This window comes from Sitodiplosis mosellana, unplaced genomic scaffold (genome assembly GCF_009176505.1).
Source record: "Sitodiplosis mosellana isolate CC-2019 unplaced genomic scaffold, AAFC_SMos_1.0 Smas_scaffold_38, whole genome shotgun sequence".
NCBI lineage: Eukaryota > Metazoa > Arthropoda > Insecta > Diptera > Cecidomyiidae > Sitodiplosis > Sitodiplosis mosellana.
This window is the reverse complement of record NW_022595280.1, coordinates 2,768,665-2,795,391: the sequence shown is the minus strand read 5'-3', so window position 1 is coordinate 2,795,391 and position 26,727 is coordinate 2,768,665. Positions and strand designations below refer to the sequence as shown.

Below are 26,727 nucleotides of genomic sequence, written 5' to 3'. Positions count from 1 at the left end.
TTCGAGAAAATTGGGACAATTAGCCAGTCAATTTTATTGAAGGATAGATCCACGGTTATCAATTTGCGTGCATTAGAAAAGAAAAACATCTCGAGCCGAGTGATTTGATGGTATGAAAATTTTATTTCAATCAAATCCGGTGTGTTGCTGAGTAAATCGGCTGGTAGCGAAGTCAGTCGATTGTACGATGAGATGAGTCTTTCCAAATGTTGACTAAATCTTAAATCTACAGCAAGAATCGTGTCGATTTCAGTGAATGAAATATTCAGAACACGAAGATTTGTGAATACATCCAAATAATTATCGGCCAATTCCCTTCGCTTGCATCCAGTAAAACTCAAGTGCTGTATTTCGCCACGTTTTATTCCAGAAGGATAGTTATTGCAATAAAAATATTGGTTTGTTCGACGACCGAACATGTATCCGTCATTCACTCCGCAAATATACTCAGCGTGATACTCGCTTACGTTGTACGTACAGTCTTGCGGCATAAATGCAACACACAACGATGATGTCGAAAGAAATAAAATCAAATTCACACTTTTCATCATCATTACTTATTGTATTTGAATATTTTATGTTTATTCCACACGGTCAACAAAACCCAACTAAACAATATGAACTCATTTGCTCAACTGATCGTTTAAATGTTGCAATTTGCTTATTTGCACCCGTTTAACCGCTGATAAAAACACTAAATTTTTTACACGATTAAGAAATTACAACGTTATCAATAAATGCCTTTCCTTCTGAAAGGTTCAGGGAATCGCTCCTAGGGAAGAACCACACATTTATTGAAATATTCACTTGTTTACGTTCACTTGGACTTGAATAACAAATAATATAAAGAAAAATGAAATATCGATGAATATATTCATTGTGGTTGCTATGGCAACCCAGAATCCTTTGATAGAAATAATCTAATTTCCAATGTTTTTACAGCAAAACTATTGGAATTGAGTTATTTTTATTCTTATTTGAATGAAATTCATTTTGCCGCGTCGCAGCCCTCGTGCGACGGTTCACTCAACTACGGGCAAAAGACGAAAATACGCAGTTTTAATATGTCAAATTCAAAAGCAGTCGCTCACTTGTTGATTGTTTGACATTTGAAGAAGACGCAAAACATTGGATAAAAAAAACATTGTTTATTCCGGATGATTTACGGTGCACCAAAGAACGAAGCATAAATACGACGTCATTATACATTCAGATAACATTTAGAGGGTTTGTACAGAATACAAGAGTAAATCGATTGTTTTCAATATCAATAGTTTTAGTTTTGTTAAATGTGCAGTTTGCACACAAACTATTTCAAGAGAGTAATGACTTTTCTATATTTTCATAGATTTTGATAGGAACGGAAGCTATTTACATCATTGAGACGGCATACAATTTTGTGAAGAGGAATTCACGGCAGAGAAATATTGTGCTATATCGCAATCGGTAAGATGATATTGAAATATTTCGATTTGCATATAGATTTTTATCATTTTATAATTCTAATATCAAATATGTTAAATCTCATTCCAAACGCAGTTAAATCGAACGAAATTGGTTGACCCAAATCCGAAATGGGTGATTCTAATGAACCGGTTAGCAAGCGGCTACGCCGACGTAAGGACACGACCACATCAGAAGCATCGAAATCTTCAACAAAACCTCCAGGAAATACTTTACCTACCTCAGAGCTAGCTTCAGATAATTTACCAGCGCATGAAAATGTGTCAAACTCATTGTTGCGTCTGACCGATGGTTGCCTACAAAAGTTGTTTGAACGGTTGGACATCGAAAGCCTGTGTCAAATGGCAAACGTATGCAAGCGATTCAGACCAATCAGCGAACGTGCATTCAGTGAACGCCACAAAAAATTCGTCTTCGAAGGACGATCATGCAAAAATTCGGTGTTTCGTCGTGTGCTCTGCAAATTTGGCCACTTGATTACAACAATCGATGCATCTGAAGCTCACTTTGTTCCAGGTGAAAAACTTGATGTCGGTGCTATCGCTAAATACTGTTCCAACAGCTTGGACAAATTGATTTTACAAAAAGCCACAATTGACTGCGACGTGGTCAAGCCGCTGTTCTCGCGTTTGAAGTATTTGGATCTGGCCATGTGTGATTTTACCGGTAACAAAAATGGTTTGTTCGCAAATTGCCCAAATCTTGAATTTTTTGGATTTGAAGCTGATTTCTGTGGCCCTGATCCACTCGATATGGGCCGTGATCGATCAATCCGTTTTGTTGCGAAGAAATTTCCGAAATTAGAATCGGTTGCATTCGATTGTTCGTACACCGGATTTTGGACATTTTTTGATTTATTAAAACTCAACCCGCAAGTGAAGATTCTTGATATCATAGCACCCTCAGAAGACATGTACATTCAATCGGTTGTTCAGTACACGAAAAATGTGGAAGCCTTGGCGATTCACACGGGCTTTATGTCAACAACACCAGAAATTCAAACCCGAAAAGTATTCCTGCAGCTCAGCAAATTGAAAAAGTTACAGAAGCTATTAATTGAAGCAGGCGATGAAACTTACGGCAAATTGGTTGCTCCGCTTATGGATGCATTTGCAAAAGATAAAGTACCCATTAATCGCTTGAATCTTCGAGAATTCACCATCGGTTCCAAGGAAATCAAAAGCATTCTCAAATTAAAGACAATGAAGATTATGAGCTTGGATGAAGTTGTAAATGTTACTGACGCTGATTTGGTACCGTTGACCAAAGAGTTGCCGCTGCTGGAAAATCTGCAACTGTACTTCGGAACGAAGGCCAGAACACCAATCACAGTCAGCGGGCTCGCTAAAATGATTAAAGCTGGAAAGCACCTTGATTACGTAGCATTGGTGGGCGTACAGAATTTGAAGATCGACAAGAAAGCATTCGATGACCTACTAAAGGCTGCACAAAGTCGCGGCAACGAGAAGACACTCACGATTGACATCGTTGGGAAGAAAAAAACGACCAGCTTCAATGTTCCAGAGAACATTCAAAGAGCAGGCGACAAACATATGAAAATCTTGTACACAACGAGTGACTAAACTGCAGAAATAACAAGCGAATAGTTCAGGCGACACCATCGGAAACAGAATTATTCTAACCGTTGAATGGTTGACTTCTTTTTTTAGTTTTTGTAGTTGTACCGCTTTTTACAAAAGTATCATCATTATTTCAATAATAATAAAAAAAAACTCGTAATGTCAACAGACATATTCTCAGCAAAGAAATAAAATTACAGTATATTTTACGTTGTTACGTTCCAAACTTAAAAAAAACATTCTCACAAAAAAAGATTCGAAATGTTTATAGTTTAGAACAAGAAATAAATCTTGGAAAATAAATATTTGATTTTTTTGAACATTTTTTGATTTTGAATGATATGCAGCTTAAACTATCGATTTTCATTTGAAAGTGATTCATTTTACCGTATTGCAGCCCTCGTGTGATAGTCTGCAGAACTACTGTCGAAATACCGAAACACGGCATTCTATCTGTCAAATTCAAAATCATTCGCTCACTTGTTGATTGTTCGGCATTTGAAAAAGACGCAAGACTCTCGCCAAGAAAACAAAGTAGCCTTGGACTATTTACACAAAGGCAGGACAAACAATAAATACGACGTAGTATTGTCATCACACATTTGGGTAAGTTTCAAAGGCTTTGTGCACAATACAAGAGTAAATCGATTGTTTGGAACATTTTTTTTTCTCGATTTTAATTATTGAATATGAAGTTAGTTTGACACAAAAAACTCTATTAAAAGTGATGTTTTTTCTTCATTTTTATAAATTTTGACACAAGAAGACGCACAGCAGAAGAATATCGAGTGACAGACAGCACAATAGGTAAGAAGCTAAATAAGCATATAGATTTTGAACAGAGAATGATTTTCATCGTTGAATTGCCGAATAATAAATACATTCAATTTAAATCTATCCAAACAAACAGAAGTCAAATCAAACAGAAAAGTAATTAAAAAACCACCAAAAATGGCTGACTCTGATGAACCGATCAGCAAACGGCTACGGCGACGTAAGGACGCGACCGAGCCAGAAACATTGAAATCATCTACAACGTCTGCAACAAAATCCCCGACAAAGTCATCGACAAAGTCTTCGCCTAGCCCAGAAGAAGCACTAACGCAGGAAAATGTGTCGGATTCATTGTTGTGCCTGACCGATAATTGCCTACAAAAGTTGTTTGAACGGTTGGACATCGAAAGCCTGTGTCAAATGGCAAACGTATGCAAGCGATTCAGACCAATCAGCGAACGTGCATTCAGTGAACGCCACAAAAAATTCGTCTTCGAAGGCCGATCATGCAAAAATTCAGTGTTTCGTCGTGTGCTCTGCAAATTCGGCCACTTGATTACATCAATCGATGCATCCGAAGCTCACTTTGCTCCAGGTGAAAAGCTTGATGTCAACGCTATCGCTAAATATTGCACCAACAACTTGGAAAAATTGATTGTAAGCGACACAACCATCGATTGTGGCGTGGTGAAGCCGCTGTTCTCGCGTTTGAAGCATTTGGATTTGACCATGTGCGATTTTACCGGTAACAAAATTGATTTGTTCAAAAATTGTCCGAATCTTGAGGTTTTTGGATTTCAAGCTAATTTTGGTGACTCGGAACCGCTCGATTACCATCGTTCAATTGGTTTCGTCGTGCAAAAATACCCGAAATTGGAATCGCTTGCATTTGACAGTTCTTTCATTGCTGTTGATGCGTGCTTCCGTTTGTTGGCGCTCAATCCACAGATAAAAACGCTTGAAATTACGGCCCCACCAGAAGACATCTACATCCAAAGGGTGGTTCAATACGCAAAAAATGTCGAAGTGTTGGCAATTCAGCCCGGTTTTTGGTCAAACACAGCAGAAATCCAAACAAGAAAAGAATTCCTCCAGCTCGGCCAATTGAAAAAGTTGAAAAAGCTGTATCTTTCTGCGAGCGATGAACCATACTCAAAATTGGCAGCTCCGCTTTCGGATGCATTTGCGAAAAATAATGTGCCCATCGAATGTTTGAGTCTTCGGGAATTCACCATCGGTTCCAAAGAAATCAAAAGCATTCTCAAATTGAAGGCAATGAAGTTTTTGAGCTTGGATGAAGTTGGAAATGTCACCGACGCTGATTTGGTACCGTTGAACAAAGAGTTGCCGCTGCTGGAAAATCTGCAACTGTATTTTGGAACGAAGGCTAAAACACCAATCACAGCCGACGGACTTACAAAGATGGTTAAGGATGGAAAGCACCTTGAATACTTGGGATTAGTGGACATTAAAAACTTGAAGATCGACAAGAAAGCATTCGATGACCTACTGAAGGCAGCACAAAGTCGCGGCAACGAGAAGACACTCACGATTGAAATCATTGGAAACAAAAAGACGACCAGCTTCAATGTTCCAGAGGACGTTCAACGAGATGGCGGCAAACATCTGAAGATCGAATACAAAGCACGAGAGGTCGAGTACTAGCGTAATAACTTTGCATCGCAAAACCAATCGAACAACGATTTTTTTTTCATTTTTTCTTTACATAGAGATAATTCTTTATATAATATCAGTTCAGTTAAGTAACCAATCGACTGTTTTCCATATTCATGTTCATGTAAGTTCGTTTTGCGTCACAATTCGTAATAGTATCAGTGTGTCAGCCATTTGTGGCTTTCAAAGTAAACAACAAACGCCTAATATTCAGAGTCAGAATCGAAACAACGTTAATTTCCGTACGTTCACGTTTTAAAGCATTCCAATGAAAATGAAACTTAACGTATTATAATTTATATCGATTGATATGGCATTAAAAAATGAATTTACTCTCGTTTTCATCCACGAAAATCATATTTCAAAAAAGTTGAGAATAAATTTAATAAAAGTTTATATTGAAAATCGAACTGAAGTGTGTCAGCAAAATTATTTGTTTTTAGCGCCAAAGCCCTCATTTGAAATAGCCAGAGACTATGTGAACGTCATTGAAATGATAAGCTGTACTTATTTCTATAATGAATGTTCGTTTTGTTTGGCTGTTGCAAGTCGTATGTTTGAAAAAAAATTCTTTAGTAATCGTTACGAGTTCATTCTGTTCCCATTCGAACCACTGTCATCTGTCATCGATCCTAAGGCTATATCGTTTGAACTAGTCCATTAAATACCATCAGAACCAATGGCGTGGCTATGGAGAGAATTAATGCACTGAAGGTATTCCACTATTTTCATAACTATAGACGATTTTGATACAGAACTACAATTAAAACTCATAAGGCAAGAATCTACTCACTTTCCCCTTTTTCAATCGTTTCATTAAATTCAATTGATTTCATATTATTTAATTTTGAACATAGAAAATATATTCAATGCTTATCTTTACATTTTATGAGACAAATATGCATACAGATACTAGATAAAACTAGAGTTCCAATACAAAGTGTACAAAATTTAGTGTGCAATTTGTTCCATCTGTTGAGGCAGCAATAAACCATGTTGCATATCGATAAGATTTTTCTGATTGTATGCCACACTGCGCTCCGGTGAGTTATGTAATAGCCTTTGTTTGAGGCTCCTTAGCGGATGTTTACATTTGCTTGTGACAAGGCTTGTGATGAAAAACAGGCACATAACAAAAAAAATCAGGCCCAATAAAATTTTTATTGCAAATAAATCTTCTAAATTTAAATGCGGCGAGACGGATTTTGGTTGGTCGACTAAATTTTCTGGGAAAAATTTGGCTAATGTTACATTATTCATATTGAGTTCTTTACGTGTGATTGAATGAACACAATCGACTCCACCGATATGTGTTCGATTCGAGGAACTGTCAATTCACTTTAGATCGTGCCATTGAAGCAGAAAATTCACCAAATAATCACACGAGAAGTTATTCTTTGAAATACCCAAAACTGTCAACTTTGGAAAGTGAGATCGTGTCACACTGTCGATTTCTCTCAAATTATTCCCTTCCAAGTTCAGCAATTCTAAATTCTGGAAGTTACGTAGAAAGAGATAAAAATCGACCTGGTTCAAATTATTGTATGAAATGTCCAACACTTGAAGATTCCGTTGATGATAAAATGTAGCGAATTCAAAATTCGTCACATTGGTTTGCCGCAAATTCAAATTCTTCAAATTTTTAAACTTTTCAAACGTGTTAGCACTTAATTTGCCAATGAAATTATTCGATAGATCAAGTGTTTCAAGCAGTGGACTCGCTTCTTGAATTAACGCTGAAATTTGTGCATTTCTATTGCTTGACAAATTCAACTGACGAATGTTATGAAAATCATTTTCGCTGAATATCCATTCGAGATCGTCTTTAGACACACGCAGTCTGGTTGCAGGTTCTTTCGATGAAATGGCAATATTCAAATTGATATTAATTTCGCCATCGTTACAACTTGCACCTAAATACTCTTATGTGTTCATGTTGAGTGAAAAATTCAACGATGTTTGCGACAATGCCGTTAAAAATCCATATTCTAATCGCTTCACTAGGTTATTGTTCAAATAAACCTTCTTTAGCTTTGCATTATGCACCAGCAAGTCATTTTCAATTTTTTTGATTCGATTACTATTAAAGTCCAACACTTCCAAATCATTTAGGTTTGAAAACAGTCGCCGGTTCAATGTTTCAATTGAATTTTAGGAGAAATTCACACTTTTCAATCGTCGAATATTATCAAAAACAAATGGATCAAGTTTTGTTATTCGATTATATGAAAAATCCATTTCCTCCAGATCAAGTGTGGCATCGAATAATTCGGATGCAATTTCGGTTAGGTGGTTGTGTGATGCGAAAATTTTCTCCAAATGTCTGTTGGTTCATAGGCAAAATGCGTGGAATACTTCAAGTTCGGCGAACGAAACGTTTAAGACACGAAGTCCCGGGAACATGTCCAGTAGATTCCATAGCATTTCTTGTACTTTGCACCCAGGAAAGCTCTATGTTTGAATATCCGTGCGATCGATGCCCGCCGAATGATTATTACAGTATAAAAATTCATGCGTTCGACGGCCGAAATTTTCTCCCTCAGCCACTGCACAAACATACTCCGCGTGATTAATCACATCGTCGTAGTAACAGTCATTGAAATCAAACGAATGACAAACTTGAAACAGGAATAGCAAAAACGGCGTAACATTTTTCAACCAATTCATTTTAAATGTGTTGCCTTTTTAGAATGAAAATCTGAATGTGTCCAGCGTCGCAGATATCACTCGCTAAACTAATCTGAACTGAACTCTTTGCTTCAATCATTATGCAAATAGTAGACGAGCTAAAGACGGTTTCCGATCCCCCCATTGAAGATGATAAGTTCACATATAAACTGAAATTGATAAAAACATGCAGGAGTTGATGAACTCACCGTAGATACTGTGCAGTGTGCACTGTCAGTATACATTGCATATATTGCAGCTTGAATTCCGCATTTTGTGTCCGGAAATGTCATTAAAAGCACAACTTTCCATTTTCTCTTTATTTTTATTCGTTATTTTTAGCTCCACCTACATCATGATGTTAAAATATGGGTTAAACTTCTAATCGGTTTTGGTAAAAATATTCAAAAATTAGAGCAAATTTCCTCTTTGTTTGCATTTATGCTTGAAAGCAGTCTCCGTTCCGATAACTATGACTGAAGAAATGCAAAGTCCAAAAATGAATGCTCGCATACGATTCGTTATTCTGAGGAAGAAAAAAAGACATAAGAGCATTGATGAACATTATTCAGGAATATTTTGAAGAATGAAAAAAAAATCGTCCTACCCGCTGGGGCTTCAGGGGTTTTGGCAGCTTTAAGAAAAAAATAAAAATTAATATCGTGTTTGAAACAGAAATGGTTTGAGTTTAAATTACCTCCCCCAGCTGGTTGTGCACTGTTCCAAAACCATATTGAAACATTAGTTATTTGCAAAATAAAATTTAATGAAAAGAAATTTTTGATTTGTACTTACTTCGACTGAGGAGGTTCGGGGTCCCTTCATTTTTGTAAAACAGAAAATATCAAATTAGCTTCAAAACTATTGTTGAATTTAATTTTTTTTCTCATGAACTTACGTCCAAAAGGTACCAGTGGTCGAAAGTCCGCCTTGAGGTGATTTAAACCACGATGGATTAAGACTGTGCAAATAATTATATACGGAGTTCGTGCCGGTTTTCAGACCCGGATAGAAACTGGAAAACTGTGCTTCGGCTACTTGAAGTTGAAACAAAAGAATTGTGATCGAAAGCGAGAGAATGATTAAAGTTGATTGACGAGCCATGTCTAGTGCAGATGTTTTTTTCGAATGATTTCGACAATTTTTGGTTTAACAAACGTTCTTTTCAGTTGAATACTTGATTTAGTACTGAATTCAAAATGCGAAATTTTTAATTTTTATACAACAGCAACGATTTCAAATGCGAAACAATTATCGCATTTCAGCACAAACTGAAAATTTATTTGAAATGTGTGCATATTTATAGGGATCCTCTAAATTGTAAGCTGTTACAACCACATTTTTCATTACCAAGTAGTTAAAACCACATGTGTCTTGGTCGCAACGAGTAATTAGAATTTCGTTGTTTACTTTCACCTTTTAATTACTTCCGTGATGTCATTGCCCAAATTTTCGCCTTGTCATTGACCCAATAACAATACAATTTAATAAAAATCGAGCAAATGAAAATTAATTGGCCATAAATGAAAGTTCAATGCTACAAATGCAACAAATGAAACTTAAAATTGGTCGACGAAATGAGTTCGAGATCATGAAATTTGATTAAAATAGTCTCTGACAATGACTGAATTGAACTGCTAAAATATACACAGAAAAAGATGTTCGACAATAATAATTCACAATAACTTTCTTGTCATGATAATGAGCCCGCAACATTTAAATATGCGTAACAATCGATGTGTAACAAACCGTTTGTTTTCGACGGTGTACTAATCAGTAATTGTCGTTTTATTCTTTCATCAGAGAATCATTTCAGCATAGATATTCAGTTTACAGCTGAATTCTCAGTAACTGAATGCAATGATTGTTTGCGTCACTGTGAGTGCGCGGGCACTCTACATTCAAGCGCAGACATGCATATACATTGGTTTACACTCAATCGGAGTGAGTGTGCGTGCGAAGAGGAGAGAAGAGAAGAGAACGAACGAAATGTGTCGCATCGACACAGTGTCAGTGTGGCGGATATTTACTCTTTGTTTCTTCGAATTGTTGTTCCTGCTTCTTTTTCTTCTTAGAAATTTATCAACAGCATAAACACAAGAAAAAGAATCAAATTCAAAAAATAAACAGAACAATGTTTGATTATTGGTTTGTTGTGTTTAGTTTTAGAATTTAACTTTTCTGGTTGTGTTTGTGCTGCCAACAAATTTGTTGGAAGAAAAAGAAGAAGGAATAACGATTCGAAGAGACAAATAGTAAGTATTCGCCACACTGACACTGTGTCAAGATGACGTTCACTCAAATCGTTCAATGCGACATATATTGTTCGTTCTTTTATCTTCTCCCCTCTCTCGCACGCATACTCACAACTGAGTGTAAACCAATGTATATGCACGTCTGCACTTGAATGTAGAGCGCCCGCTTGCTCACAGCGACGCACAGTGACTGCATTCAGTTACTGAGAATTCAGTTGTAAACTGAATATCTATGCTGAATTGATTCTCTGTCTTTCATAGAATTCAGAAGTATATTATGAAAAGTAACTTAATAAGTTATAAGAAATTACTTCCTAATACTTCTGAAAATGAAATCCATTGTTGGGATTCGCATAAGCAAGCTTGATATGAATCTTTGTTGTATGAATGAATTTAGTCAAGTTCTGGACATATCTATCAAATGATGATAAGAAAATGAGAATTTGTCGGCCAAATTCTCATTTTATACGGAATTGCAAACCATTTTGATGAAATCCGGTAAACGTACACGCAGAACTGTTTTCCAAAATATTTACCGTACTTTGTCAACATTTCAAGTTGCAAATCAATTAAAATGGTTCTTAGAAAAAGGAAATGTGTCATGCCAAAACGACATTTAATATTCAATATCAAAAGGGAACTTGTTTTCCATTCATTCTTCTTCGTAACGAATACTATCCCAACCAAATCAACAAGTGATACCTAGAGTGGTACTAAACAAATGGAACGGCTGAAATCAAATATAAACACAGTATGATTGTGTTGTTGATGGTGCGCAATCGCGCATCGCATGTGGAGTTGCTATAGTAGCATGGACAAACATACAAACAAAATATCAACAAATGTTGTGACAGACAATTTCACGGAAATACACATGAAATTAAATTCGTTTCCCAAACCGAATATTCACTATTTGCATAGAGAGTTTTCAATTAAAACAATGTCCTACAAAGAGGTTCGAGGTATTTATCACTCAATGCTGTTGTAATTACAAAATTGTACGCATTCCTTTGAATTTGCTCTAGATTTGTTTGAGTACTTGAAAATTCTCGGTTACCCAAAACCATTGAAGCTAACGGCGTTGTACACGAACCAAGGATCATTGGAGAATTTCAAATTAGTTTTTGATATTTTACGATGGCTAATCGACCAATATGAGCCAGGAACGATTTTACTGGGCAGCACCGACACCGAAATTGACCGGACACTTTTGGTTCGAAGTGCGGTTGAATTTCTGGTGGTAAAAGCGGGCATCAAATTGAATCCGATTCGATTATATGCCAGCTCAATGGCAGCAGCACCCGAACTATTGAAAGTCGTTAATTTGATTATGAAACGGCCAACAATTCAATATCAAGACTCTGATGCAATGAATGAAAAGCAATATCGCAAGTTGACCGAAATCGATATCGACGACAAGGTACGATGTGTGCTATAAAATAGCTTATCGATTTTATTTCCTTTGGAGAATTGAAAAGTTTTTTTTCTGTTTAGATTAAAGCCAGACAACGTGGCCGCGAGCTATCATCGGAGCTGACTCATATCGGCGCGACGCTTTACGATCTCTTGGGAAAGGACAATGAAAATCAAGAGAAACGAAATATGCAGGCCGGCCGCCAAATGGAATCGTCAAATGTTGACCGAATTTTGCACAATGTGATTACGTCAGCAAATGCAAAGCTATCGAGCGACAAGGCCTTGCTTGATTCGGCTTTGATGGAACGACAAGCCAGTTCGGCGAAAATTGAACGGAAAAAAGCCGATTTGGAGCGGCTCAGACAGAGATTGGATACACTGCAGAAGATACGGTGGGGATATTTCTGAACAAACAAACGTTTGATTAAAACGAATTTAACCTTTTGAGACTACGAAATTCTTAATCAGACCAAAATAAAATGTATATTTATAGCCTTGCCTAACATTTTAAATGCCACACAACTAATAATAATTTCAAATTATTTTTGCATTTCAAAATAGTCCTGCTTTCTCGGAAGAATTCGAAAAGGCCGAGGAAGAACTGCAAGAGTTGTACGGCGAATATTTGACCCATATTCGATGTTTAGATGCTCTACGGGCTCAGGTGAACATCAATGCAAAAGTGACGCAGCCAATGTCAGAGGCGAGCAAGTCAAGTGCTCCGGCAAGCATGATACGTTTACCCGATGGCATTCTTGACTTTTCTGATGAGCTCAGCGATGATGGTGATGACTTGCTTGACGACGATGGACACGAATTGAAACTCAAGCGTCCAGTCGAGACCAATGATGAATCCACTGAGCCTGCCGAAGTTGATCCAACAAAGGCAAAACTGCGCATCAAAACTGGAGGTTAGTTTCTTTTGAATTTCATTTCAATAGCAGTAACTTGACACAATTCAATTCATATTTTTGGAGTAATATTTTCATTGTATTTTTAGTACGTCGATCAGAAGACCAACGCCTTATCGGCCACATGCTTGGTGAAGAAGGTGAATCCGATTTTGATAGTTCGATGGAGTACAACGGAGGCGAAGATTATTCCGATGATTCTGACTTAAATCTTGAGAACGATCCAGCTGCAAACGTTGAGGCTCTGTATAACTTTAGTGAAAATGTGCCGGCTCGCATTAAATCAGCCAAACCAAAAGCTCATCAAAGCGATGAAGATTTTTGAACACACACGGGATTGAAGGGACGAAGAAGAGAAAGACAGGGGATTCTCAGATAACTCAGCAACCCACACTAGTGATATAGTTTGCCATTAAACTATTATGATTATGTAATTTGCAATTTTTTAAATTAAAAACAAATGTAAATTCAAAAATGTCTCGATTTATTCATATTTAAACCACATGGAAATAATGTCTTAAATCCAAACCCTAGAGCAGAGAAGAGCAAAATAAAAGCAAATAAAACGACTGTGTTGTTTTTTTTTTTTGATAAATTCAATTTGATTTTAAAATTTATTACGACCACTTTAGATTTGTGTAGATTTACAGATCGCTTTAGATAATGTTGTGGATTCAGCAAAAAAAATTGATAAATTTTGATACACACTTATACATATACGTTTTTCTTTTTCTTCTTTTTATGTGTTCATTTATTGTAAGGTACATAATGGTTTTTGGCTTTTATTTACATAATCTTATCGATTAAAAATTCTAATGTGTTCAATTATATGTTGAGTTCGCCGTTTCTTTTCTTCTCGCTTCTCTCCTTTAATCTTATAGACGTTGAAACGCGAACCAAGATCAAAAACAACTTCAAAGTAACAATAACCTCGAATGCAATAATTTGTCATCAAAGAAAAGGTGCTGTCGTTCTGAAACGCTCAATCAAAAAGTCCAATGTAATGAAGAGAGATTGACATTTAGATTGAAATAATTTGTATGAAATTTGATGACAGGGAACATTTGATGTGTTGTCGGATAGTGGACGGTTGTGCGGCGGAGATGGAGGTGATCACGTAGTTTAGCAAAGAACGAACACTTTTGAACGGATGAGGACCAATGATGTAATGAATAATGAATAATGACTAGTGAAAGGAGATGTGACCCCTTGAAATGCTTACTATCTAGTTGCCATTGTTGCTTATCTAAATATATATGTATATCTATGTGTGTAATAGTGATTAAGTCTCATGGATAAATTTACACCTTGCTTTTATTAGTACATACGCCTTAATAAAAATTGATTTTGCTTTATTCTCTCTCGACGGAAACTATTTGGAATTTATTACAATACATTGGATTGTTTGCTCATTTCAATGTGTGTTTCATTTTATTTTTCATTCTCGTCATCGAGTTTCCAATAGGAATAGTAGTAGATGTGATATAAATTGAGTATTTATAAATTCCTTAACGCAAACAATCAACAGAGATAAGAAGTGAATGAATTAACACTAAATTCAATTCAGCTGCTTCAATTGTTTTGGACCTCACATGCGTATCTCGTAAATTTTCATGTCTCTCTTAATATAAATAATACTAAATTTCATTTTTCTCTTCTAGCAATAGTATTGAGCTGTACAACAATTTCAAACATTGTTTTTCTTCCCTTTCCGCTACCGTGTTTGATGAGTAAATTCTCAATAACATTTATCAAAAAATATATACGTATGGGATATTTGTTTTATGCTTAACATTTAACGTTATTTGTTTGTTTTGTTTTTGTTTAGAGAAACCGTGAACGGGCTATGACCGACAGTGTCAATGTCAATTTACAATAAATTCAGCATTCCTCCCTAGATGCAATGCTGCCCATGCGTTCAATGCTGTTTAGTGCCTTCCAGAATAAACGCATTCATTTCTACCCACTATCGCTTCTTATTCTGTGTGTGTTTTTCTTTGTTTTTATCATCTAATTTACATCTACGCTTCTTGTTTAGCCACTGTTTGGCTCGAGAAAAAATCATCTAAACAAAATATTTACAGCATTACAATTATTGGAATTTTCAACAAATTGTTTTTTTATCTATCTGAATATGGGCTGCACGGATTTATGCTGATTTGCCATCCGAACTGATGCTATGATGTTTGAAAGCACTTCGAATCTTCGATAAATACTGCGAACATATGTATCCATAACACTTATTGTACCATTCTGGGCTACGGCCTCTGTTTTGGAAATAAAAAAAAAATTCATGGATTAGTTCTCTGCTTTGGAAAGAATTTGACGGGATTAGAATTTCGTCTTTTTTTCTTCAAAATTTAAGGAAATTACTCCTTATTGAATGATTTTAATAAATGGTCTCCAATTTGTTAAGTCCAAACGAAACAAAAATATTGCTAGTATTCAATAAAGTTTAAAATATATATGGAAATTGGACTTACTTTGTGTCGACACGCGCCAAATGCATGATTTTCGATTTTCCATTACCGATTGGTTCGATGAGATATCGTGATGCGAGCACAACACCTCTCACTCCGCCCAAAAGTAAATGTGCATCCGGATGAGCTACCGATGTTTCGACAATAACACAGGCACCGCGTGGCAAATCGGCTCTCCAAGATCTGAAATCGCATTGAAAAAAAAATCTGTGAAAATGTTTCAAATTTTCTTTTTCCGGATCTTTACCTTAAAACACAGTAGTCGGTGATAACATGTCCTCCAGTGGCGTATTGAAAGATTTCACTATGATCGTCGAGCTGTTCAACGATTCGGCATTTCATGAGATATGTATCCCATTGGCGTCGCTCTTTGAAAATGAAATGTAGTATTTCCATTGGTGTTGCTTCGATGTCGGTCGTGCATCGCCATAGCCGCAACGGGTGACCATCTCCAACCTTCTTGTGAGCCACATCAATAAATGGATCGAATGTTTGCAGTGAAATCCAACCACGAGATTTTTCACGTCCTTCTTTGATTGTTGCACTTGTGCACTCATACAAATACCTGCAATGAATCGATAGTTGAATTATACAATTTTTTGTCGTTTTAAATTATAATTTTTTTCTTCCATATTTCCAGAGCTGACATAGGCACCTACGGGGTGCCGGCACTTACTTGGGTGCGCACCTAGTACTATTTCAAAATACCTTTTTTCACAATATTTTTGGATGTTTTGGAATTTGATTATTTTCATCATCTAAATATCATAGATTTATTTTTAAAAAATTACATCAATCTCAAAAATACTCAAAATTTATTTTTCGAATAGTACTAGGTGCGCACCCAAGGTAGTAAGTGCCGGCACCTCGTAGGTGCCTATGTCAGCTCTGCATATTTCTTGTTTTTTTTTCATTGAAAAGAGTAACCATTTCTCTCTCTCTCTCTCTCTCTTCCTCTCTTCCTCTCTTCCTCTCTCTTTATAAATCATTTCATGCATCGAAACTCACCCGCGCCAATCATGCACCGGCAATCCCTCGCCCAATCCTTCCAATGGGACCGGCTTCGACTCTTCCATGTAGTTGAAATTGCATCGCTGCACTTTCTCATTGGAGATGCTGAACAGTTTGCGATAGTTTTCAATCATATACGTAAGGCAGTCGTGCGAGGCACGCGTTTCAGTCAATTCTCTTGAGTCCGGCATACCGATTGGCTTGCGTCTACGTGGCGATACAGAATTCGATCTTGGCGGTGCTGAAAATGTGCCATTGAATAGCGACGGTGCTAAACATACCGCCAAATTGTTGCTTGTCATTTGATTTATCATCGAGTGACTGGCAACATTGTGCAAAAATTCCAATAAATACTGCAACACCTCACGGTGTTCGTCGGGCAACAGCAAAATTGCTGACTGTACCGCATCGAAATGCACTTCGGATGGTAAATCTATTGTGGGAATGGGAAAAACGGATTGATTTTGTAGAATATTGAAATAATAATGAAAAAAATGTTCTAAAACGAATCTAATCGAAGAGAAAAACTTACGTTGAAAGATCGCAATGAATGTGTCGGACATTTTAGCTGTGAGTAAGGTGTCAGGCAATTCACGGAAGTATTGTTTCAACATGTCCGCCACATCGTATGCCTGCTGCAAGTCATATGTTTCCATAACATCTCCCTGCGAGTCTTCGATCACTTCTTTCAATTTGGCTATGCGTGATTTCACACCGGATTTTCGGAATAAACCAACCTAAAGGCAATTTCAAATCGTTTGGTAATCGTATCTAGTTTATGAGAATATCGAGAAAGGAAAATATCTACACATACTTGATCCAATGCATTCAATTTCAACCATTTGAATGCAGTTTGTATAGCTGTCGGCAATGTTTGTCCAGTCCTTTGCAAAAATAGCACCAATGGAACACCGAATACTCTTTTGTCTAAAGGAGGAGACGAAAAAGAACAACCAAACCTATCAGAAACCAATTCAAGTGAATTTCTCATGTTCCACTCACCTTTATAGTCAGGCGTTTTAATCTTTTTAATAAACTTTGGTAACTCCCAATTCCAGCCCGAACGATGTGATGGACAGTATCGTTCCATATATCCCGTTAATGTGACTAGAGCTAATTTACGCACAACCTAAAGTTTTCAAACGAAATCATATTGAGTTTCTGTTCGTTCAAACACAAGAAATGTTCATATTGCCAGTTTAACTCACTTGTAATTGACCGCAAGACATTGAAGCCAATATCGTTCCGGATTCTTGCTTGAAATCGGGTGTTTTGATAATTACTTTGCACCATTCTGGTCGTTCACCATTTTGGAAACTATGCCATCGCACCACAGAGCTTCTATTATTCAAAACGAAATCCAAAAATTCGAAAAATTTATAATTTTATTTCGAATGAATAATGGATACGGCGAAAAAATGTAATAAACTCGCAATAAAAATTCATCATTTCTCAAAAGATAAAAATTATTGCGAAAAACTTTAAACGAAAAAAAAAGATGAAAATAAAAACGTCAAAATAAATCCCGAATGATTGATTGATCCATATGTTATCTCCGCGAAAAAAAAAATGTAAAAATAGATTTCCCAAAAGAACGAAGCAGAAAGAAAAACGAACCTTGTTCTGAATTTATGATCAAATTCTCCGTCTGGTTTAACCCGTGCTGAGCTGCGCGATCTAAAGCTTCTGCTTTTGAATGATTCTTTGAATTTCTGTGACTCTTTGCCCAGATTAAGTGAACCGCCTCGTGAGAATTTCGACGGTTTTGTTTCAATGGAATTGTCAATGCTGTTATTGTTGCTGTTCACTGTCAATTGGTTGCCATCGTGGAAAATTCGATTTCTCTGTCTCGTAAACATTTGATGGCATTCTGAATCCGATAGAGCGCCAATGTCTTCGACTTTGCTGCCTTTTTGTAAAAAGCGTCTTGTGCGTGAGGGTCTTTTCTTTGGTATTGTGCTCATGCCACCGCCACCACCACCACCACCACCGCTCGATTCTTGGCTGGCATCACTGCAATATGACGACGAATCGTCGCCAGATCCCTTCAAATCCTTGGTCAATCCGGGATTGTTTGTAAAGAAATGCAATGGGCTGGTTCGATTCGACTGGCTGTGATGCGTGTGAATATATGTAGTTGGTGCTAAGGTGGCGTTGAAATGACGTGGACTCAAGTGATTTGCACTGAGTTTTTCCGTTGACGAATCATCATTTGAATTCACTTTCAAATCGTTATTATTGAGTGTGGCTGCCAGTTTATTATTAGTCAAAATGGTTGTGTACGGGCTGCTTGGAACGGGTGATGGCGGTGTTGACATCGTAATGATGTTAACCGTTTTCATATCATTGATTTTTGGATTAATCTGTGATAAGTCCAATGTTTGTGGTCCACTGATTACAATTCCATCGCGATTTTGTCGCTTTCGTCGCCTGGATTTGATCGATTCGACTCGGCGCAAGAATGCTTTGGCACCATCCTTCAAACGTTCACTACCCGTTCGGCGCAAACGTACCGGAATCTCCTGATCATCGGTTTGCGATTGCGAAAATGTAACGCCCAACGGAAGCGTTGAAAAACCCAACTGCTCATCATTTGTGTCATTATTCTCTGGACTTGATTCCCGTGATGTATTCAATGCACTGTTCAATTTATCAATGGGTTTTTGCATATCCATTTCACCAACGCGTGACCATCGACGATTCGTCTGTTGGAACGTCCAATTCTCACTCAACGCATACTCATCATCCTCTGACTCCTCTTTGTTCTGCAAATGAAAAAAAAAGAAAAAAAAATTGAAATGACATTTATTGTGTAGAATGAAATAATTAAACAATCGAAAAACACTCGCATTTACACATTGCATATGCATGTAAGGCGGGTCTTCCACACTTTGTCACCTAAAATTGAATTTCGGTATTACAATTTGAGGAAGTAATTATGAGTTTGTTTTTAGAATACAATGTGACATGTGTTGTCAACCGCAAACATTGTAATGGTTTATGGCATACATGCGGTGTACGATCTACGCAATACCAGTGTAACCAAAGCAACAGAAGAATGTAATTTGGTTAAACGTGCTAGATGAAAACGTTTGTCGTATAATCGCTAAACACATGTCTAAAATAATGTGTCAAAAGTTGTATTTTCAATTCACAGTATTATGTAAATTCGATTAGAAACCGAATTTGGTGTATGATATAATTCGAAGAACACTTGTGTGCACTTCTATGGGTTTAAATACAGACTCTATATTTCCCCTCTTCATTGTAGAGTGAGTACTACGTTATCAACGAAGAGTTTCTTTTTTTCCATGAAATTTACAAATGTTCGAGTGCACATTTTCATTTAATTCGAAGTGAGAAGCTCTCAGTTTACTCACTATTATTTGAACTGGGGATTGGCACAAAATTTCTAATTTGTATGCAGAATTGTATGATAAATAATGTACAAATAATTGCAAACGGGTTGAATGTGCGCGATGTACAAACGGCACCGGGAGCCTGTTGAGTTTATTAGTTTTTGAAAGTGCTGAAAAATCAAACACACATTCATTTGAATAAAATTGAAATGATATCATTTTCATATACGCGGAAATTCAATGGATTAATAAATTATGATCCGAACATATGGAAAATTACCAGAAAAATATCAAAAATGATCAGAAAAATATTCAAAATGATCAGAAACTTTTTTTTATTAATTTGATCAGAAAAAAACCTAATATGATCAGAAAAACCTCTTTTTTTCTGATCCGTTTATGAAACGATTTCGGATATTTTTAAATATAATTCTGTTTATTGTAGTTTTTTTTCTGATCAATTTTGAAAAGAGCATTTCTGATCATTTTGAATATTTTTCGGATCATTTTCGAAATTTGAGGATTAAAATTAAATGAGCCAAATTCAATGATACAGTCTAAACCGTATGTGCGTGTTCGTGATGATGAAAAAAATATCGAACGGTCTTGAGATTGTTTTTGCCTGGGAATATCGTTATTTCGGGATAAATTGAGAGAAACCTTGTTCCATATTTTGCCATTTGCCATTTGCTTCGTGCAATTTCATTTGTTTACATACGTTGAAATTCGTTAGTAGTGTGGCATGATTGGGGCATCTACGTGCGTAATATCGAGTAATACATAGTTTGTGCTGTGCCTGCTTGGCCGTACGCAATTTCACATTTGCTCAAAAATAGGAAATCGATTCTATTTATTCTTCACCCCGATTTTCGAATTTCGATAGGTTAAACGCTTGAAAAAGCATTCTCGCTATTCGCGGCCAAATGAATCATTTAATAGTACCAGTTAAAAATGGCTAAATAGCTTTGGTTAATGGCAAGGGTTCACTAATCTGCTCAATATTTTTATCACTTAATTAAGAAGGAGAAGGAGGAGGGAAAACGAGTGCAAAGTTTATGGCGTTGAGCTCCAATTCGAGTGATCTCGCTAGCTTCGAGAAAGTCACAAATACACACGATTATTATCGAGAAAGTAGACTCTCTGCAACGCCGTCGATTAGTGACGGCGAAATCACCTGTAAATAGCTGGAAGTGATTTCGACAAATTGCGAAATACTGCATAATAACACCGATTAGTACTGAATTTTGTCGTCATAAATCGACGGCGCTGCAGAATGTTTTGACACAAATTTTCCATGAGATTATAAGCGTGTGCACAAATATTTCTAAAAATAAGCATCAGTATTTTATTGACAATACACAATTATGTTGATTGTTCATCGTTTGTAGTATTTTCAGCGAAGCATGGAGAATCCATGCAGAGAGAGAGAGAGAGAGAGAGAGAGAGAGAGAGTGGCCAAGTGCAGCCAAGTGTTTGGTATGTGTGTACTTTTTTTGTTTATGATTGCTCTTTCGATTGACCATCGTCGTTTTGCTATTTCAAGTACTTTACATTGTAAAAGTAACAAGAATTTTCGCTCACGATTCACTTTTGAATGTAAAGAGAGAAAAGAAAAATCGACTGCCTTTAGAATGAATTACGCACTATCTTGATTGAAAATATGCGAATCGAAGTGAGCGACCGACCGACCGACAGCGAGAACCAGAGCGCAAACAAACGGTCGCATTCATTTAAAATTGGAGAATTTGACGTGAAAAACAAAGGCAGGTTTTTTTATCTTTATTTTTACAAAGACTACATGACTTCAATCACACTCACACTCAGTCAGGGCAGCTCCAACAGCAAACATCGAATTTGATTCAAGAGATTTTCTCCACATGGATGCAAAGATGCACAAACGGTCATAGTTCAATCTCAGTACCGAGTGCACTACAGCACACATACTCGTTATTGAGCCCAACAATATCTCGAATGCAATGGAAACATGTCGAGTAGACGGAACGATGAGACATAAATTATTGTTCGAACACTTCATTAAATTGATAACGAACAGATGTTCATTTCCAATACATACGGATGCATGTATTGAGCTTAAGTTTATTTTGGCATGCTCATTTAATTCCGAATTAGATTCGGTTTCCGTGTAAGTTATGACTAAATTCTCTGAATTCATAAACTTTGCAAAATGCTATATAAATCGGAGTCCCAATTAATATTCACAGCTCAAAAGCAAATAAATTTTGAATTTGCGCAAACAAAACTTGAAACTATTATGCCTCTGGGAAAAAGTCTTATATAATCCAAAATGGATTGGTGGAGTGAAGTGTGTATACCAAGCTGTGCCCATTCATTTTCATCCGTTCGTTCCGATCCCATTCAGACGTTATTGAGTTTAACGGATTTATTAGTTAACATATACAACAACAGCAACAACCGCCAGCTAATTGGTGGTCTAAATATGTGCATATATTTCCAAAAGAAACGGGACACACGGTCTACCCACCCACACACTCACAACAAAGAACAAAGGACTAAATTGGCTGATGTACGGCCAATTAATTAAGACAAATGGCTCGTCAAAAATTTCTGATTTGTAGGCCAATGCAAATTTATTTTTACCAAACGGAAAAAAATGAAAAATAATTCATTTAAGCTTCTATTTTAAGCTTTGGCTTCCGTCATAAAAAAAGTGGTTTTCGCTCTGTTTGCAGGATTGGAAATGAGGACTTTTCGGAAATGGAATTTAATACGTTTGAACTCATTGAAAAGTGAATAAGTTCGATTTGAAATTGGGGTTGCTTTTAAGTTATTAAAAACTCAATTTCATTTTGCTAATAGATTTATGCGAAACGATCGATTTATTCCTCTGATTTTGCTCCATTTTTCGTCTGTGTTTTTTCTAGACAATTTGCATATGCGTTATGCATTCCAATTCCTAATATTTAGTACTTACATTTGAACCATGCTTGTGAGCGCTGTCCAATCGCATGGTTGCACAACGATTTAAGGCGACCAAACGTCGATAGAGTGACTGCAGGGGGTCATTTTCCAGGAATGGATGATCTTTGGCCACATTGCTGAGATCGATCGGAAATTGTAAATCTGTAAGTAGAAACGAATGAAGAATCCATTAATTCGATTGCAATGTAAATATTAAAATTCCAATTTCAGATGATCAACGAGCGTATTTTCGTTAGAATAATATTTTCATTGAATTCCGATTCGGAATTGAACAAATTTTCAAAATAAATATTGTTTACTAGATGAATAGATGAAAATACATTGGAAAACGTAAATATTTTCGTTTGAATCACATGATTTGCTTGTGGTTTTCAGACAAACAGGATTAATCATCCAAAAAATGGTGAGCTTAGTACAACAAAAGAAAAGACGTAGTGTTCTCTAGGCCTAACAAAAAAAATCCTACCCATTTTCGATGAATGCTGTTGATAGTCAGTGGGCTTGTTGTTGCATCTATCAATCAATTTATTCATTTTATTAACAATGAACAGACAAAGGACAATCCACCCACAATGAACGAGGTGTTTTTCTTTCTGTATCCTTTTATTTCGTTTTCCAGTTCACTTCAGGCCGTAGAAGCGTGAAGGAACTCACACATTTACATAAAACACAAACGACCGTTTACAGTTTTAATTTTTTTTTTAATTTCATCAACTTGTCGCTCTGTCTCTTGTGTCCAATGAACGAACGAGTCGGGTTATTTAATTAAAGTTGGAAAAACCAGTAACAACAAAATTGAATTATATTCCATGAGCACGAGCCAACAAAAGAACCGTTCGTTTCTGGTGTTTTTTTCTCTCTCTATCTGTGTAGTTTTATTATTATTGAATCTCCGTAGGTTTTTGTGTTCGATGCTTTAATTGCCATTAGCTTTTGTATTGAACTGTTTCTACTTTTTCTCATTCACATGAACAATATCAAATTGTATTAAAGTCAAAATCGATTATATTCTCTTCAACTGTTGCATGCAGCAGCAGATATACACACATTCGATTACACTCGATTACAAACAACAATTATGTAAAAGCCATTTTCATTTCATTATTATATTGTTACATAAAAAAAAATGTGTACAATGCAAACGAAATTTTAATGACACACTCTAAAAAAGGGGGCTTTTACATTTATTGACTCCACTTGAAATGCACGCAACACGAAACGAAGAAAAAAAAACGTTTTAAATTTTAATTTCGTGAAGAGGTTGAAAGGCGGTAGTTTCGGACTATAATAACCACAAATTAATAAACAAAATTTCTTTTTTATTCTGTGTGTACAACAGTTGAAACCGAGTGTTGCGAATAGAGCGCGCCAATTCGAACCGCACAACTGAGTAGTCGACCAACGAATGACGACCGTTTTGTGGACCTCTGAGCAGTAGTAGCTCGATTGCTTTTAATCTTTCATTTCACTTTTACTGTGTGTGGCTCATTTCGCTCAGCACCGCCGATTCGCAGAAAAGTGTGTGCGTTTTTTTTTCTCTATATAAATTGCGAGCTAATTCAATATGAGGTAACTGTGAGCGTGCTAACGCGCGCTCACTCAATGCTATTCAAATAGCGAAATGTGCCGCGAAAAGAGGAACAGCAACGCAAGCGAGAAAAAAAAATCAAACGACGACGTTTTATTATGTATTTACAAAAAGCCGTGATTCACTTTGTACCGCGATTTCTGCTCACTCAAAATCGATTCGTTTCGTTTCGTTTCGTTTATTGCTTAATCGCTCTCTATCACAGAGCAGGTATATCTATAATAAGATGATGTTTGTAAATCGTTGCGAAGTGCACGGAAAATCGCGCGTGATATGATCACTGTCGAAGATTTAGTGCACAAATGAATCCGCATTCGTATTTGGTCTTAACGCGAGCGAGTGAGCGTGTTTTGGGTTTTTTTTTTTGTATTTACTCATTTGATTATTTTATCACAAAGCAAATATGCAAAGTCATTTTAAATTGAATGCTTACACAAATATCGCTACTTTTAGTACCCTTGCAAGAAACAACCATCCCATATAATCGGCGGTTTTGTGTGTTTGAGGCGAATGTCATCGATGTGTTCTATGAGTTTCTAGAGCAACTATAATTGATAGATGTGACAGCGCGTCACTCAACTATATGCAATACCATTTCAGGTCATCTTTCTCTGTGTGTTTGTTTGTTCATCGAGACAACGAAGGTTATTCCATTCTAAATCTCGATCCGAGTGCACTTATTCGAATCAGAATTAAATCGTTGGCAAAGACTGATATATGGTCGCATAGTGTTAATGAACTCACTCAGACAAAACAAATACGTATTGTGCTAAAATCTTAATAAACACACACATGCACACAGAGAGACCAGTGTGTGAGAGAGAGAGAGTGTGTGTGTGTGTCCAGATATCAATTTCATGCGCGCGAATTAAGTACACCAATGATGGCGTATGTGTGATGCAAACGGAACTGACTAGCTATGGCTCGAAAAGAATATGGCAATGGCTAATGCTCTGTTTGAAATACTAGATTCTCTAAGACTAAACGCAATGCATTCAATTTTGCTAAAGTGCAAAAGACGACGAAAAAAAAACCGAACGCGTGCACACAAACATTTGGTGTACACAATGAGTCATTTTATTCAGTAAATTGAGGGAGAGAAATTTACGATCCATACTGCTGCGCTTGACATATGGTTTTATCTTTCGCTTATTTTGTCTTGATAACTCACTATCAAAAGCGCACTTAATTCGTCGCCGTGGAGTTGGAAGTGATGTGTGTTTTTTGTTCTTCGAGCGCAAATATTGAAAAATGTCGCGATTCACGACATGAATAAACCTCAACAAAATACACACACAATTTTAATGTAATCTCAGAGCATTAAAAATAAACCAGATGTGTTTTCACTCTCTTCACACCCACCAAAATTATGAATTCATTGTGTTATGCACATAAAATTTCTCGTTCACAGAAGACGAACAAAAAAAATGCTCATGTACGAATTTCGCACATCAATTATCAACTAAGAATTATCAACTCATTCAATTTATCGCTATATATGGCCGTGGATTTTATTCTTGCCACCACCCACGAATTTCCGAACATGTAAACAAAGAACCGCAAATTGCGTCGTGTCACAATTTCTGTATGCAATGCGTTGTAAAACCAGTCCCATTAAATGTGTACCGTTTCGAATGTCTTCCGTAGCCAGGTGAAGAAAAAAAGAAAGTCATTTGCATAATATTCAAACGAACATCATCATTTGATGACTAATGATTCATGAAAAAGTTTGTGTCATCTGATGGCGCAAAGAAAACACTGTTGAGGTCCATCTTGGTATACTGTTGTGCAAAATTCCCAAGAGTAGCCATCGGGGAGAGAGAAAATCACGAGCGTGATGTACATATATGTTTATATGTATGAACTTAATGCGTTACAATGATAAATCTTCGGATCGGATCAATCAATGCCCCCGATGGGCCATAATCGAATCACAACTCACACTGAGACACACTGTAACTTTACCGTTTAAAAAATTCAGTCAAGCTTAAAAAATGGCATATGTTTAATAAATCAATACGAATGTTTGATTAATAGAGAATAGCACATCAGAACCCATTCAGTTTCATTCACATTTTCTGTTACACAGTTGCGTCCAAAACTTATGTCTGCCTCACACCATGTATTTTTGGCATATTCCGGAAAAAAATCTGTTGACATTTTTTTATTTTGCACTTCATTTGGTTTTCGGTTGGGCCCCGATATGCTTCGACATAATGGACCGTTAACTAAATATATAGATAATCCCAATTTCGTGTATATCTAATCCAGTAGTTGGTGAAGTCGACTAGTTTTAATGTCAGTGATTTAAAAAAAAAACAAAAGCACTAAGTCGAACTGTAACCCATAGAAACGGAATATATTTTCGAGATCTGGGGAGGAATCTTCGACGTGGTGTGCTCCGTATTGCTCGTACAATGTTCTTTTCAAATTTATTTAGTAGTTATAACTACTACTAGACTTTTAAGCAATAGAATTGAAGTATGAGGTACCAGAACACTTTAGTAATTGTAGATCGAGTGTATCGGGGATGTAAAATTATTTTAAAAATAACTATTTAGAACCCAATTTAAATACTTATTAGAGT

General features: G+C 36.5%; 5 protein-coding genes and 1 long non-coding RNA gene across 13 annotated transcripts in view; 4 read left to right on the top strand and 2 right to left on the bottom strand.

Moving 5' to 3' along the window:
• Positions 1-1,085: 1,085 nt before the first annotated feature.
• LOC129569532 (uncharacterized) lies at positions 1,086-3,347 on the top strand. 2 transcript variants are annotated; one of them, XM_055448417.1, is made up of 3 exons: positions 1,086-1,227; positions 1,349-1,446; positions 1,540-3,347. In XM_055448417.1, exon 3 carries the CDS (start codon positions 1,575-1,577, stop codon positions 3,045-3,047), a length of 1,473 nt encoding a protein of 490 aa, XP_055304392.1. In that variant the 5' UTR covers positions 1,086-1,227; positions 1,349-1,446; positions 1,540-1,574; the 3' UTR covers positions 3,048-3,347. The 2 variants fall into 2 exon arrangements, with proteins under 2 accessions (XP_055304392.1, XP_055304391.1); XM_055448416.1 differs by having other exon boundaries at positions 1,093-1,246.
• A 133-nt stretch (positions 3,348-3,480) lies between these two features.
• LOC129569531 (uncharacterized) lies at positions 3,481-5,902 on the top strand. The gene is made up of 3 exons (XM_055448415.1): positions 3,481-3,650; positions 3,808-3,851; positions 3,955-5,902. Exon 3 carries the CDS (start codon positions 3,996-3,998, stop codon positions 5,481-5,483), a length of 1,488 nt encoding a protein of 495 aa, XP_055304390.1. The 5' UTR covers positions 3,481-3,650; positions 3,808-3,851; positions 3,955-3,995; the 3' UTR covers positions 5,484-5,902.
• A 437-nt stretch (positions 5,903-6,339) lies between these two features.
• Positions 6,340-8,259, bottom strand: LOC129569681 (chaoptin-like). The gene is made up of 2 exons (XM_055448781.1): positions 8,220-8,259; positions 6,340-7,414 (listed from the first exon to the last, which is right to left on the bottom strand). Exons 1-2 carry the CDS (start codon positions 8,257-8,259, stop codon positions 6,828-6,830), a joined length of 627 nt encoding a protein of 208 aa, XP_055304756.1. The 3' UTR covers positions 6,340-6,827.
• Positions 8,260-11,006: 2,747 nt separating this feature from the next.
• Positions 11,007-12,668, top strand: LOC129569680 (clusterin-associated protein 1; the record flags this gene model as incomplete). Its single annotated transcript, XM_055448780.1, has 4 exons — positions 11,007-11,376; positions 11,440-11,834; positions 11,909-12,222; positions 12,392-12,668. Coding segments are annotated over exons 1-4 (1,158 nt in total), but the record flags the coding sequence as incomplete, so codon positions are not given.
• A 5-nt stretch (positions 12,669-12,673) lies between these two features.
• Positions 12,674-13,311, top strand: LOC129569661 (uncharacterized). Its single transcript, XR_008688063.1, has 2 exons — positions 12,674-12,741; positions 12,831-13,311. It is a non-coding gene; the product is annotated as an uncharacterized LOC129569661 (long non-coding RNA).
• Positions 13,312-13,462: 151 nt separating this feature from the next.
• LOC129569659 (rho GTPase-activating protein 7) overlaps positions 13,463-26,727 on the bottom strand; it is a 114,120-nt gene continuing 100,855 nt past the window's right edge. For 5 of the 7 annotated variants that reach the window (XM_055448744.1, XM_055448746.1, XM_055448745.1 and 2 more), the window contains 10 exons: positions 22,545-22,695; positions 17,850-18,997; positions 17,441-17,573; positions 17,235-17,361; positions 17,047-17,159; positions 16,765-16,969; positions 16,230-16,665; positions 15,469-15,786; positions 15,225-15,404; positions 13,463-15,008 (listed from right to left, as the gene is read on the bottom strand). In XM_055448744.1, coding sequence (XP_055304719.1) covers positions 14,891-15,008; positions 15,225-15,404; positions 15,469-15,786; positions 16,230-16,665; positions 16,765-16,969; positions 17,047-17,159; positions 17,235-17,361; positions 17,441-17,573; positions 17,850-18,997; positions 22,545-22,695 — 2,929 coding nt within the window. In that variant the 3' untranslated portion in view covers positions 13,463-14,890. Of the gene's footprint in view, positions 15,009-15,224; positions 15,405-15,468; positions 15,787-16,229; positions 16,666-16,764; positions 16,970-17,046; positions 17,160-17,234; positions 17,362-17,440; positions 17,574-17,849; positions 18,998-22,544; positions 22,696-23,018; positions 26,634-26,727 lie in introns of those variants that run through there. The other 2 variants (XM_055448751.1, XM_055448750.1) reach the window with 2 other exon arrangements.

Excerpts from the sequence above, each read along its gene's own strand:
- LOC129569532 (XM_055448417.1), top strand. The coding sequence starts at position 1,575 with ATGGGTGATTCTAATGAACCGGTTAGCAAGCGGCTACGCCGACGTAAG.
- LOC129569531 (XM_055448415.1), top strand. The coding sequence starts at position 3,996 with ATGGCTGACTCTGATGAACCGATCAGCAAACGGCTACGGCGACGTAAG.
- LOC129569681 (XM_055448781.1), bottom strand. The coding sequence starts at position 8,259 with ATGATTGAAGCAAAGAGTTCAGTTCAGATTAGTTTAGCGA. Across the intron at positions 7,415-8,219 it reads AGTTCAGATTAGTTTAGCGA|AGTATTTAGGTGCAAGTTGT; the intron begins GTGATATCTGCG and ends TGAACACATAAG.